We start from the raw sequence: 16,422 nt of genomic DNA, 5'->3' as shown, positions 1-16,422 counted from the left end.
GTAATTTTCTCAAAAATTGTAGAAAAATCAAAATCCTTCCCCAGATGCACATCTTCAATACCCATACAAACACTCCACAAAATAAGATGGTCCTCACTTGAAAACTGTGGGAGGAGTTGGGCAGACAAATTATGTACCCTCCATAGAATATTAATTTACAAGTAGACTAAGTTCAACAACCTGTAATTTTCTCAAAAATTGTAGAAAATCAAAATCCATCCCACATGCACATCTTCAGTACCTATACAAACACTCCACAAAATAAGAAGGTCCTCACTTGAAAACTGTGGGAGGAGTTGGGCAGACAAAGTATGTACCCTCCATAGAATATTAATTTCCAAATAGACAAGTTCAACAACCTGTAATTTTCTCAAAAATTGTAGAAAATCAAAATCCATCCCACATGCACATCTTCAATACCCATACAAACACTCCACAAAATAAGAAAGCTCTCATTTGAAAACTGTGGGAGGAGTAGGGCGGACAAATTATGTACCCTCCATATAATAATTATTTCCAAATAAAGGGTCAAAACTCCTGGAAAAAAGGTCGAAATGGATAAAAATTGCAGTATGATCTAGAGTGACCCACAAAGCTACACAGCAAGTTTCAGCATGATATGTGAAAGGGAAATGAAATTATAAAGAGAAAACCCCGAACGGATGGATGGACTGACAGACGGACGTACAGACATCGCTGTACCATAACACGTCCCGTCTAAAGACAGGCGTATAAAAACAGGTGTTGTCACAATGAATACACATTGTCATGTGAAATATGAAAGTCCTATAGCACTAAGCATGGCCAAGTTTTTTAAGACAATAGACAGACAGATGGACCAAAAACTATATGCCCCAAATCTCTGATTATGGGGACATAAATTTTTTAGTGATATTCATTCCTATCACTTTCAACAGTTGATATTTTCCAATTTCATTGTCATCAGGAGTGTTCCTAGCAGATATATAGATCTTCCATGTTTATGTTTACTACACGTATCTCATGACGGTAATATTCTAACCAATGAAATTCATCATTTTAAAAATCCCATGATACGATACATATTGCAATATGATGCCACGATCCAATACTTTCAATACGATACAATTTACAGAAGAACAATTTAATTACCAAGATTCACAATCATAATTTTAAAAGCAAAATGTTTCCAATCTTCCAAACGGTAAGATGCCTGTTGGCTCTGTAGTTTAAACTGATAAAGTTCATTATCATTTTCGTCAGATTCAAGGCAAACAACAGTCTGAACGTTATTCGATGTTATTTTGTCCCTCATGCAGGTAAAATAATAAGTACAGGGCGAGCCTGATGTATTTTACTGAACCTGTTTGTAATAAACGTATCGAACCAAAAGTTGAGGCAATGAATCAAACATTAATCATTAAGCATTATATATTGAACAGCATCGATATTTCCGTGAGTTGTTTCAGCCCTATTAGGAACATCTTTGTGAACATGAAGTTTATGTGTACAATTATCCATGTACATTCATCAGCAAAACATCTCAAATATCCACGACCAATATCCGGACTATACTCCTCATCAACACACAGACATGTAATAATATCACTAATACATTACTTGTCAAGTGACATCAGCAATACACAACCTATCTCTATAAGCGATATAAGCAATACACAACCTATCTTTATAAGTGATATCTGCAATACACAACCTATCTCTATGGGCGATATCAGCAATACACAACCTATCTCTATGGGCGATATCTGCAATACACAACCTATCTCTATAGGCGATATCAGCAACACAATCTATCTCTATAAGCGATATAAGTAATACACAACCTATCTTTATAAGCGATATCAGCAATACACAACCTATCTCTATGGGCGATATCAGCAATACACAACCTATCTCTATGGGCGATATCAGCAATACACAACCTATCTCTATGGGCGATATCAGTAATACACAACCTATCTCTATAAGTGATATCAGCAATACACAACCTATCTCTATAGGCGATATCAGTAATACACAACCTATCTCTATAAGCGATATAAGTAATACACAACCTATCTCTATAAGCGATATCAGCAATATACTCGCTTATGATATCACTATACATTCCTCAACAATAAGACACAATAAGTTATAAAACAATGCTGTCTTTAAAAGGCTAACAATTCAGATATTAAAAGGTTTTCTATTTCTTTGGACTAAAATCAATGTCAACATACACATCCATGTTTGAGGAAAATATTTTACAAAGTTCACAAGAAAGCAAGTATCTTTTATCAAAAAGTAAACCAATCTAAGGCAGTTGGCAAAATAATCTTTTATCTCCATGTTATGAACATGTAGTGCACTTTGGATATAGAAAACCTTTCATTTCATGAGGAATTGGCATGGGATCAGATCTGATTGAGTCTACAGAATCTCAAGAATTCAGCATTTTTCACTGCATGACGTCAGTTTGCCGATTATGTTTGTGTATTCAGACTCCTCCAGTGCATTCTAATGCAGTTAGTAAACCTTCAATTACGTTCAATTTTTATCATGTGAAGATTTCAAAATAGGTACCCCCTAAACAATTATGTAACTATTACGTAATAAGCTTAAGGGAAAAGTTCATTTGAGAATAAGTGTTTCACTGCCATATGTCAGAATAACTAGATCTATAATTATTCTCTTATCACCAATACTTCTCTTATCTTGTCTTACTATAAGCTACCTAAAAGTGGAGTCTCCCAGCTCTCCTGAACATTATAATGATGTCTTAAAATAAGATAATACAGATAAAACACAAATTAAGGCCTGATACACATGCTCTGCAGGACTGTATATCGAGGGGGGGGGGGGGGGGGGGCGGGGGGGGGGGGGATGACCTCTGGTGTACCCCATTGTTTTCCCAGCTCTACAGAACATGATAATTATATTCTAAGTCTTATAATGACATAATACAGATAGAACACAATTAAGGCATGATACAGATGCTCTCTTCCCTAAAATATATATCTCTACAGAACTGTCGTTCTCATGGGGGTGGGTGGGGGAAGGAGGAGGAGAGCCACTTAGCTATTTGTACAGTCCTGCAGCTACCCTTACAAGTGCTAGAGGTACTTAGAAAATGCTTATCGGAAAATTGGGGAAATAAGCTAAAATAGAGAGAGAGGTAAGTAATCATTCCCATAAAAGTGTGGTAGTATTAGTTAAGAAATTTGCAAATATCATATAAAGAACAATGCATGGAATCTTTTTTGTACAGTTTGATAGAGACCCCTTTGCTCTTTTTAACTAGAAAACTAACAAGTTAGAAAGGGACCCATGAATTAATCTAAAAATCTAAAGGGGTCTTCCTCTGCCTAATCCAAATATGTGTATGAAATTTATGAAAAAAGTTTTTTTTGGAACTATATCTGTAGAATGTCACCACTGACCATGAAATCCACAATTTCCTTCCCTTTCAACCAAAACATGTAGTAGAGAAGAATGTGAAGATATTAAAAAATCTACAGAAATCACAACAGTGCCTTTGTCTGATCCAGACCCTGGTGCCTTAAATGTTCGCAAAAATTGCACAATTCAACTTTTCTGACTATGATTCATAATTCTAGCTGATAAAGTTTTGTGATTTTTTCGAGTGTTTGGATCGAGTTGCAATGAGATAAAGAACAGCTTTCAACCTCTACATGTAACCCGTAACACATCTGAATTCATATTGCGTGTGCACATCTGATTTCTATAGATATTAATAAATCTTGTATCCCACATTATCCTCAGTAAATAAAACAACATGTAGATATTTAGGGTTTGTCAGTTTCTTACAGCTAATGTTGGCTTGGTTTTTTATGAAGACAGAGAGACAACAAAGATCAGGGTTCTAACATTCAGTTATAGCGACTTTCTGTGATGTTGTATACCTGAATGATGACTACAATATGTCTAGATCTTATAATACAGAATTCCTCACACACCGCAATGTGATATGATGAAAGCTGTTGGTTATACACAGGGTTCTATATTTCATGAAAACTTGTTTTTTAAAATCAGTTTTAATATCACTTCTGGAAAAAAAAACCTCTTGCTGTGAAGCTGTAAGATTTATCTGAGGAGAGCACTAGTTTCTGTGGGTGTGTATTGATAGGAGACTAGGTTTAGATCTATTTGATGGCATCTCCCTACAATCACACTGCTGGCATTAGCTGTCAGAGTATTATGGATGGTTTCTGACAGGATTATGTTTCTATAGATAAAGTTCTAGACATACTGCTCTCTGCCAAACACAACATTCAGAAGATAAAGGGGTCCACAAATCAGGAAAATGCTGGAATAACCCAACCCAATCACAACAATAAATTCATTCATTGTCCAAGTAATAGTTAGATCATATGATCTAACTTAACTTAGAACGTAACCCACTTTTCCATTGGCTGATTCCAATTTCTGCACCAATCAAATGTTTTCTCTAGCTCTTTTGTCTTTGTTACTCGAAGTTGTCAACTAAAAATTTGACATCACTTTGAACATAAAAAAATTCTTAAACAAACGATTTTAAAATTGCATCACTTAATAGACTATTTTGCAATTGTTGATTGGATGAAAAAGTGGGTAATATATTCTAAACTGACGAAGGGATGAATTAAAAATCTGTATTTACCCAGGACCATTTCTTCAAGATTGATGTAAATAAATACCCGGTACACTGGGTTTTATGGACTTATCATCGATTCCACTAAAGGCAACCTAACATATAACACTTCATCAAATCTAAAGAAGTCAAGACATGCCTTCAAGGAAACTGTTATTAAAATATTAAAAAAATTAATTTTTCCTTAGCCGAAAGAATGTGCAAAAATTGTTCAATAATGAAAAAAATGCTAGATCTTCATACATTTTAAAAAATCATGTAAGGAAATAATTTCATTAATTTATTTAATTCAACTATCAAGATCAAAATATTCTGTCAAAAGTCTGTATGTAGATTTATTTTCACAATTACCCATTTTAAAAAACCATTCATGATTTGTTGACTTTTATGTGATGTTTTGTCTGTCAATCCACTATGTGGATATTAGACCTTGCTGTCTTTTGTGGACCATGTAAAATTGTTGGCCCTTTGTGGGCCCTCTCATTGGTCAGCTAATATATATCAGTGTTATATCTCATTGGTCAGCTAACATATATCAGTATTACATGATGTAAAGAGCCAAAAAGTCAGTCAATCCAGGGCTAACTATAACAGACCGCAGGTGAAGGCCTCGACTACCAGAGGTGAAGGCCTCGACTTGTAATGAGAATCAAATGTAATCTTCGAGGCCTTGGTTAACAGACCGGAGAAGGCCTTGACTTGTAATGCAATCCTCAAGGCCCTGGTTATACTGCACACAGCTAATTGAAGAATACTTTCATTGGTCTTTTACTTTTCAAATCTAATGCAACTGCTTTGTAATCTGAAATTGGACTAATGTACTGATGTTTCAGTGTGAAACGATGTTGAAATTTTATGGTTTTTAGCATCATGGGTAAAACTCAAATTGCAATGTTCAGTTAAACCAGCACTTAAACATTCTCAAATCTGAAAACATAGTCTATCTCTTCCCTAAATGATGTCACTTTATTGAGAAACTGAGAAACGTACGTTGAGAGTGAAATACTCATGTGAGAGTGGTATATTTGATAATACAGTGAAAACTGCCTAATCCAACACCTGTGTAATCCATATCACTAGGCATTCTGACCCTTATTTACATTCTCAATTTCAGAATCTCATTGGGTTTTTTACACTGCTTATTCCAACACATACTGTCTTCCAACCAAAAAATTGTCTCCCAGTGCATGTCAGATTAGACAGGTTCACTGTACTTAATGTCTCCCAGTGTATATTGGTTTAGTGGTTTAAACAGGTTTCATTGTAACCCCCCCCCCTTCTCTTCAGGAAACAATCACATGGAGGTAATTGTAACTGCTCCTGTATACAACATGTATATATACTCCAAGACAGAAAGCATCCAAACAACCACTGCCTACAGAGTGCATGCATCCATGGCTGGCTGGTGAATGACCCCCCATCCTCCTCACCCTCACTAATCATAACCAGCATTTATAGCCTGTCCATCACCCCATTAACTCACCACTAATTACACACAGAGTCTCACCGGACCAAAACACCATTAAATCACTGATTATCACTTTCTCCACTCAGTCATGGCCACAGAGAAATGAATTCTTTAAATTCATTAACTTATTTAAAACGTTTTGATGATCAAATGTTGCAAGCATTCTTGTACATCAGATTTAAAAATCTCTCACTGTGATTTCTTGTCCATTGGACTGTTATGTGATGAAAAAGTGAAGGTAACGAACAGAGATCAATCTCATAAATCCCATAAATAATTGGAGACACTTATATAATGACAGTATGATGATGGTGCTAATCAAAATCTATAATTACAAACAATGGCCTGCCACTAGACCTTACCTAGTTTCTGCTGTGCCTCCTGAATGTCTCTCACAAGTGTTTGTTTTGAGAACAGAGAACTTGTTTCCAAAGTCAAAAACGAGGCAGGGATCTCCTTGTCCCCTACAGCCACATCCCACAATGCCAAGCTCCTCCCAGAGTCATCCTCGCAGAGAGCGACAGTCCGCAACTAAAAAGCAAAAACAAAACACCACAATTCAGTAACTGCCAATGGGTGAGTGATCGCCAAAAGCTGAAAGAATGCAGCAGACGCGCAGCAGCTAGGAGAAGCCACTTGTCAGAGATTCAGGGAGGAGATAGCAGTGTGCTGAGAACATCTACCTGTGAACACACACTCAGGAATCTGTTCCTCTCTTCAGCATCTCTACCAAGGATTTCTGGCAGAAACCAGCAAATATTTGTCTGACTCACAAGAGTGGATAGTTTGCATCCCTATTTATTTATAGACACACTGATAACACCTCCCCCTAGCTTCTACTCCAGAGGCTCTACAGAAGATGTCTTATCTTTAAGTATTAAATATTTCATTCAATTCCATGTTGCTGAAACATGGTAAATTTTGTGAAATAATTTTCATATAATAACAATCATCAATGCACTTTTTGATTAGATGAAGACATATGCAATATTATATACATATCATATTGCTATTAACCAGCAATTCTTAAAAATATGCATTTCATTTCTTTACTTTTACCATTGCATCGCAGAAAGTTTTTATTTCAAACTCACTATTGATCTGACTCGCTATTGATTTGACTCGCTATTGATTTGACTCGCTATTGATTTGACTTGCTAGTACACTGGTACTTATTAAGTATCCCTGACCTTTCTATGGCCTGTAAGTACAAACAAACCATTGGAATTGTCATATCAACCTTAACATCTTTAACACTGACAAATAATTCTAGTGAACTTATCACACTAACATTGACAAATAATCCTAGTGAGCTGACTGAACATAAACATATCAGTGGAGAGGTTTAGCATTTGTTGGATTCTGTGTATGTCGTGTCTTCAGCGTATCTAGGTCAGTGCATGTGACAGTTACTATGCCGCTCTACCAAACCCAGTCAACAAGCGTACATTACCATGTAGTCGATAAAATCTAGAAAACAATACACAGTAACAATCTCTCAGCTTGATAAAACAGAGTTATCTATTCATTGAAATGAGTAACATCCTATCCTGCAATTAATCTCTATTGAGAATACTAGGCCTGTTAATTGTAACTGACCGACATCAACTAACAATCAAATAAGCACTTCTCATTTGTTAACACTGTGTATATCACAGAGAAAGGAGAAAATTTATGGCTGGACCGGGAATCGAACCTTGGACCCCTGTATTACTAGGCAGGTGCTCTAACCACTGAGCTATCCAGGCTCATATATCCCTAACTGGACTATCATTACCTAGGTCACAATACATAGAGCTATGCAATATATATATATATATATATATATATATATATATAGGTATCATGAAAAGTGAAGAAACAAACAGTGATCAATATCATAACTCCTATAAGCAATACAAAATAGAGAGTTGGACAAACACGGATCCCCGGATATACCAGGGGTGGGATCAGGTGTCTAGAAGGAGTAAGCATCCCCTGTTGACTGGTCACACCGTGAGCCCTATATCTTGAACATCTGGTATCCTGTTTTCAATCCCATTTATATATTTTTATACCTATACTTCTTGTGAAGTGCTTGCACTGTTGTGATGCTATTTTCAACTGATAAACTAAGACACCTTAAAGAAAAAGTATGTTCAAATGACACCTGTCAAAGCATTTTTGCAAACATAATTTTGTCCCTAGGTTGAAGTCAGTCAAATAATATATAAAACAATGTGAAATAAAAACATACTTTTATCATTTCATCAGTTGATTTCATATTGTAGAACAGTCTGGATTTGCATTTCTTGTCATGAAGGTTGAAAACACAAAGCATTTATCTCATGATATTTACATGTACATGTATATTTCCAGTGTTTTTGCCTTTGATGTCTTTACAAATTGAAGTGATAGCCATTTCCTCATGAATGTGATGCAGTTGTGAACAATGCACGTACGAATACAGATAAAAATAGTATTATTATATTATAGTTAATATATTTCTTAATTTTAAAACTTATCATTCATTAATCTAATGCATTCATTAATATGTTCAATATTAACAATACTAAGTTCATTAATTAATTCATGAATTTCATCATCATAGTGCACAGGAACACTAAAGAACTCCAGAATACAAGGTTTGTAAACAGTGATACAAATCTAGAAGATATTTTGGTAAATGTGTTTATATTAGGTTGGAAAATGATACATCCCATATATATATGACACAATATACAGTAAACCAAAGAAACATGGGATTCCTTCCTGGCAAATATCTAACATGGACCTGCAGTCATGTTGTTTATTAACACATGTATGTCGCTTATATATGTGCTTCTTGAATTCCAAATATTTCTGATACGAAACCCTTGTTCACAAATAATGTGGGGTAGTATCAGTGTATATAATTTCTATTTCATTATCTATTCAAATTCATTTCTACTCACTTGTCTTCATAAATTCCTATCTTTGTATTCCATTTGTTTATTTCACAAAACCGAAAGAGAGTTATCTTTTATTTTCAAACATATTTCATTACAAAACTTTTCTTTGGTTACTCTAAATTTATCATCAAACCATAATACAGCCAACTTTTATTTTCATTCTTTTGTTAAGAACGGTATTTAAACCCGAGCACAACCGTACTCAAGCCTTCTGCTGAGCCAAACCTTGCAACAAGGTCAATATCAGGAGTTGTCTTACCCTCTTTTTTGATTTATTATTTCTCTATTTTTCTTATTTAGATATATTTTTCTCTTAAGCCACATTCATTCCTCAGGATTATCATTTTGTCATTTTGTATTTTGTTCAACTTTCTTAAAGATTTAAAACCTTACTTATCTATTTATTATTCAATTACTTGGGCCTTACTCTACGCAGACTCAAACTTACTTGGAAAAATCTAAAGGATTAGATAAAACATACTAAAGAAAAAAAAAGCACAATGTGAAGTAAAAAACAGATAGTCCTGCCCATTAAATATCTTGATCCACTGAAAAGATACATAATTAGACTGTACAATATTTAATGGAAGATGAGATTTTGAGAGATTTAGTTACTGCTTTCTCATACTTATTACTGCAACTGAAATATTAGCATCTAGGAATGGTGCTTGATGTAGTGAAAGCTCTCCTTTGCTAAGAAGTTTTGAAAAGTATACTGCCACATATAAAAGGTCAACAATATTTCTTACCTGTCATCAATGAACATTTAATAACATCAGAGAGGTACTCTCAGTCTTATAGTGAAGCAAGAGTTGTCTCTCTTGACATTACATATCTCGATAATCTTGACCAAAAAAGGGTTTAAATATGAGAACACTTACATAATTTACAGCATTTTTCTAGTTGGTGTGTTGAATGATTACATTATGTAGTCTTACCGGTATCTCTTGATCAAACTTTAGGCGGGCCACGTCTCCTGGCCTGGTTCTCTCCTTCTGCACGCTATGAGCGATGACCATCTTCTCTGGGAACAGGAAGACATGACATTCCTCTCCAATATCAGAATCACCACTCCAGACTGTGACTGTGTCCTGTTAAATCAAAATGAACAGTAAATTTTTCAGGTGCCTGGGTAGCGCAGAGGTAGCAATCTTGCTTCTCACCTCTGCGATCAAAGTTCGATCCCCGTGATCGGTATTAGTTGTATGTGAGAGGGTATGGCGGTCATCCGCTCAAGACACATGGGTTTCTTCCCACATAAATGACCCCCTAGCGCAAACATTCGTGCATCAAAGGACCCCAATGGAAATAAGCTTTTGAGCTTTCATGGGTTATCCTTGGTATTTATGTATGTATGTATGCATATACCGAATAAACATTTATTCATTTCATTTATGAATACATTCACTGGTTACATGTATTTAAGACGCGTAAAAGTTATATCATATCGTTAATGAAAAATCATGCATCTAGATGTGTAATGTACTGCATGCAGAAGAATTTTCGCCACCATTTCATTTTCACTTTTATCTCCAGGAACATAGCAAGAGAGGGAGGAGGAGGCCCCCCCCCCCCCCCCTCCTCCTATGTACAACGTAACTTAAAGGTTACCGAGTTGATTCACAAGTTCAATGCCTTAACAACAATGCTTACATCAAAATTGAGAAATTCTTGAATGGGGCATAAAACAACAAACAAACATATAATTAATCAAGTCACCCTAACTCATCAACCCTTCTCACTCCATCAACTCACTGCCATCCATTAAGTCACCCTAATTCATCAACCCTTCTCACTGTATCAACTCACACTCATCCATCAACTCACCCTAACTCATCAACCCTTCTCACTGCATCAACTTACACTCATCCATCAAGTCACCCTAACTCATCAACCCTTCTCACTGTATCAACTCACCCTAACTCATCAACCCTTCTCACTGTATCAACTCAAACCCATCCATCAAGTCACCCTAACTCATCAACCCTTCTCACTGTATCAACTCACACCCATCCATCAACTCACCCTAACTCATCAACCCTTCTCACTGTATCAACTCACCCTAACTCATCAACCCTTCTCACTGTATCAACTCACCCTAACTCATCAACCCTTCTCACTGTATCAACTCAAACCCATCCATCAGGTCACCCTAACTCATCAACCCTTCTCACTGCATCAACTCACACTCATCCATCAACTCACCCTAACTCATCAACCCTTCTCACTGCATCAACTCACACTCATCCATCAACTCACCCTAACTCATCAACCCTTCTCACTGTATCAACTCACACTCATCCATCAACTCACCCTAACTCATCAACCCTTCTCACTGCATCAACTCACACTCATCCATCAACTCACCCTAACTCATCAACCCTTCTCACTGTATCAACTCAAACCCATCCATCAAGTCACCCTAACTCATCAACCCTTCTCACTGCATCAACTTACACTCATCCATCAACTCACCCTAACTCACCAACCCTTCTCACTGTATCAACTCAAACACATCCATCAACTCACCCTAACTCACCAACCCTTCTCACCGTATCAACTCACACCCATCCATCAATTCATCCTAATTCATCAACCCTTCTCACTCCATCAACTTACACTCATCCATCAATTCACCCTAACTCACCAACCCTTCTCACTGTATCAACTCAAACCCATCCATCAAGTCACCCTAACTCATCAACCCTTCTCACTGTATCAACTCACCCTAACTCATCAACCCTTCTCACTGTATCAACTCACACCCATCCATCAAGTCACCCTAACTCACCAACCCTTCTCACTCCATCAACTCACACCCATCCATCAAGTCACCCTAACTCATCAACCCTTCTCACTGTATCAACTCACACCCATCCATCAAGTCACCCTAACTCATCAACCCTTCTCACTGTATCAACTCACACCCATCCATCAAGTCACCCTAACTCATCAACCCTTCTCACTGTATCAACTCACCCTAACTCCCCAACCCTTCTCACTGTATCAGCTCAAACCCATCCATCAAGTCACCCTAACTCATCAACCCTTCTCACTGTATCAACTCACCCTAACTCATCAACCCTTCTCACTCCATCAACTCACTACCATCCATCAAGTCACCCTAACTCATCAACCCTTCTCACTCCATCAACTCACACCCATCCATCAAGTCACCCTAACTCATCAACCCTTCTCACTGCATCAACTTACACTCATCCATCAAGTCACCCTAACTCATCAACCCTTCTCACTCCATCAACTTACACTCATCCATCAATTCACCCTCACTCATCAACCCTTCTCACTGCATCAACTTACACGCATCCATCAAGTCACCCAAACTCATCAACCCTTCTCACTCCATCAACTCAAACCCATCCATCAAGTCACCCTAACTCATCAACCCTTCTCACTCCATCAATTCACTGCCATCCATCAAGTCACACTCATCTCCATCCGTTAACTCATCTCAACCCATCAACTAACCCCATCTGTCTAATCATCCAAACTCATCAATTCATCCTAACACAACAGTAAACCAAGACACCTTGAAAGACTTACAGAGCCTCTTTTTCAAATAAAAACTTACGACAGTCACAAGTCTTAAATTGACTACAGTTAGTTCAAATGAATTAATTTAAACTTTTCTGAAACTAAATTTTCAACATTCTTTTTACTATTTTGCATTGGAGTGAATGATCTTACATTAAACTGGAAAATTCAAGGATGCAAAGTTGGTTATACGTTGTAGGTTTTTTGTAAAATGTACCTCTGGTGTAGGTCTTAATTCTAGATCTATTGACTCAATGATAATTCATTCTCTCTGGAACCTAAATGAGTTGTTATAATAAAAGGACGACAGAGTTAGCTAGTTCTTGGATCCTCCTGTCTGCAGACTGGTCACAACAAACTTGCTTTAGGATACTATAAACTAACTTTTATATGCATACGAGAAATATTGGAGAGCAACTTCTACTCGCAGATTTTTATCAGGGCAGACCCACCGTTCCTTTTTTCTCAATCAATGCCTGTCAGCAACATGACAGCATTCATAAATATAACAAGTCGCATTTCACAAAACTGACCATTTTGAATGTCAGTAAGTTTCAAGATATTTATAAAATTACTTCCCAGATTCCCTTTTTAACCTGTTCAAGATATACTGGCATCACAAAGCAAGCTATGAGTAAATCAGAGTGATGTCCCTTGCTTTAAGAATACATATCTTTTATTGTGAGTTTAGCTTAGTTTAACGGCGTGACCAATAGAGTTTAAGATAGTGATATGCTTATGTTTTCAAAAAGCATAGCTAACTTTGAAACAAAATATAACTTTCACTTTCAATGACATTTGAAGAATGGCCACCTTCTCGGTGGGCTACCAGTGACATCAAGGTTTTCGGAATAATATGATATAACTACTCGATCACAGAAATTAATTGCCGTGGAATAGTATTACATTAACCATTCGCCAATAAAAAAAAAAATGATGTATATAATAGTTACATTAGCAGTAAACTGGTTTTGGGATCTCTCTAGAGTGCAGACTAGTTAATATGATAGACTTACATGTAGAATAACAGAGTTGGCTGGTTCCCGGTTCTCCCAGCCCTGCATGTTGTCCAATAACATGATGTTCTCCACCTCCCTACAGATGTCACTCAACATGCTCACCGCCCTCATCAACTCTGTACAGTCTCCACCCCCAGCCTTTGTAAATTTGATCAAATTCTGGAAAAGAAACAACAAGAAATTTGTCTGTGAAATAATGTATGACAAAATTTGACCTTGACATCTACAAATCACAGTGTTGACCTCGATTGATCAATTTACCAAGTACTGTATAAAGCATCTATCTCATTATATGTATAACAACTAACAGGCTGTCCAACACTCTCTGACAAAAAATAAGGGCTAATCCTTAAGGGCTAATATTATGAAAATTTAGGGCTAAAATTAGGAATTTCATAACTAAATTAGACCAGTTTTAGACATTTAAATGGTCTTATTTTCTAAATTTTGACAATAATGAAACTTACAAAAAATACTCTCTCTGTGCAGGAAGGGCATCTTCCAGCTATTATTGGCTATAACCTTAATAGTCACATCTTTAATTGTCACAAAGTCACAAGCAATAAACAGCTTGACACATGGATTAACTGGTCAAATTTAGTTTTAATGCATTTTCAAAATTGCTAGAATAGAAATATATTTTTTTTTTAAAAAAGGAATTGATAGGGGAAATTAGGGCTTTTTTAGGATTTCCCCTTGAATTTAACATTTTTAAAGGAATTTTAGTAAAACTAAAAAAAGCTGGAAAGTTAAAAAGTTAAAGCTGTCCACAGTGAGATCAGAAATGAAGTGTACCCACAATATTCAATCTTCAGAAATGACATTCAATATTCAATCTTCAGAAGTAATATTCAATATTCAGAAATGATACTTAATCTTCCAAAATGATATTCAATCTTCAGATAGGATATTCAATCTTCAGAAATGATATTCAATATTCAATCTTCAGAAATGATATTCAATCTTCAGAAATGACATTCAATATTCAATCTTCAGAAATGATATTCACTATTCAATCTTCAGATAGGATTGATTGATGTTTTCTGCCACACTCAACAATTTTTCAGTTATCTGGTGGCGCCCAGTTTATATTGGTGGAAGAGAGAACCCAGATACAATGTACCTGGGAAGAGACCACCAACCTTCCGAAAGTAAACTGGGAAACTTTCTCACTTACCAGCGCGAGCGGGATTCGAACCCACGCCAACAGAGGTGAGAGGCCGTGTGATTTTGAGTGCGATGCTCTAACCACAAGGCCACTTCAGATAGGATATTCAATCTTCAGAAATGAATATTCAATCTTCAGAAATGAATATTCAATCTTCAGAAATGAATATTAATTAACCAGAAATTTCAGGTAAAACAGTGATATAAAAGGAAAGCAGTATTACACCAGCAACAGGAAATAATCAGTCTCACATTCATCACATCTTTTTTAGAGGTGAAACTCTCCACTACATTTTCTTCATGTTTTTGAACCACATTATCACAAACACTCGGATATCTTGAAAAAAAAATTTCTCGGCCCCATTGAGTTTGAGATAAAGAGGTTTGACTGTAAATTAATTTATAAAGAATGACCTTCAGCAGATCCATGTACTCGTGGATTCTGTCCACCGGTCTGTCTAGTAACCCCTGTAGAGTGTTGTTCTCATCCCCGATACTCTTACTGTACTCCTACAAAATAAACACTTCATTCATGAGAGTCCTGCTCTAAAATCAAAAAAAAAATTTTTAATTCAAAATTTGAGCACTGACCTGTAGGAATTTTTGAAGCTCTTTGGAATCCAAACTTTCACCAGCTTTGGATTTTCCAGCAATGAAAGGAAGATACTCCGAAAAACTTTTTCTCTGTTATCAAAGTGAAATGTATTAATAAAAAAAAATCATACGTTTGAGAAAAAAACCAGTAAAACACGGTAATAGTGAACCTCCAGGGTCAATAAAGAACAGTTTGTTATATCCAAACTTTGCTAAATAAAACAAAACTTTTCTTGTTTTCTTCTCATAGGGGAATAAATATCATTTTACAATAAGTGTGAATTTGTTACAAGTGTGTTTGCTATAAGTGTGAATTTGTTATAAGGGTGTTTGTTATAAGTGTGAATTTGTTACAAGGGTGTTTGCTATAAGTGTGTTTTACTGTACTATTAAAGACAGTCATATATGAATGGAAGGGAGGACTAACTCACTGAGCAATAATGGCTCTGATATTTACAGACCATCTGATCTACAACAACCCTGATCGTTACTGATCTTACTAACTACAAGTAATGGTTACACTTATATCACATAGTTTTATATCTACAGAGAGTACACATAGTTTTATAAGGAATACATCTACAGAGAGTACACATACTTTATAAGGAATATATCTACAGAGAGGACACATACTTTTATAAGGAATATATCTACAGAGAGGACACATACTTTATAAGGAATATATCTACAGAGAGTACACATAGTTTTATAAGGAATATATCTACAGAGAGTACACATACTTTTATAAGGAATATATCTACAGAGAGGACACATACTTTATAAGGAATATATCTACAGAGAGTACACATACTTTTATAAGGAATATATCTACAGAGAGTACACATAGTTTATAAGGAATATATCTACAGAGAGTACACATACTTTATAAGGAATATATCTACAGAGAGTACACATACTTTATAAGGAATAGATCTACAGAGAGTACACATACTTTATAAGGAATATATCTACAGAGAGTACACATACTTTTATAAGGAATATATCTACAGAGAGTACACATAGTTTATAAGGAATATATCTACAGAGAGTACACATACT

At 36.0% G+C, this 16,422-nt stretch overlaps 1 protein-coding gene across 9 annotated transcripts in view; it reads right to left on the bottom strand.

Annotated features, from left to right (window-relative positions):
- LOC125682276 (twitchin-like) overlaps window positions 1–16,422 on the bottom strand; it is a 146,771-nt gene that overhangs the window by 81,635 nt on the left and 48,714 nt on the right. For all 9 annotated transcript variants that reach the window (XM_056153684.1, XM_056153687.1, XM_056153685.1 and 6 more), the window contains exons 13-17: window positions 15,361–15,453; window positions 15,184–15,279; window positions 13,600–13,761; window positions 9,967–10,119; window positions 6,461–6,629 (exon numbers count right to left, since the gene is read on the bottom strand). In XM_056153684.1, the coding sequence (XP_056009659.1) occupies window positions 6,461–6,629; window positions 9,967–10,119; window positions 13,600–13,761; window positions 15,184–15,279; window positions 15,361–15,453 (673 nt within the window). The remainder of the gene's footprint in view (window positions 1–6,460; window positions 6,630–9,966; window positions 10,120–13,599; window positions 13,762–15,183; window positions 15,280–15,360; window positions 15,454–16,422) is intronic.

Source organism: Ostrea edulis, chromosome 2, assembly GCF_947568905.1.
Source record: "Ostrea edulis chromosome 2, xbOstEdul1.1, whole genome shotgun sequence".
NCBI lineage: Eukaryota > Metazoa > Mollusca > Bivalvia > Ostreida > Ostreidae > Ostrea > Ostrea edulis.
This window is presented reverse-complemented; position numbering and strand designations above follow the sequence as displayed.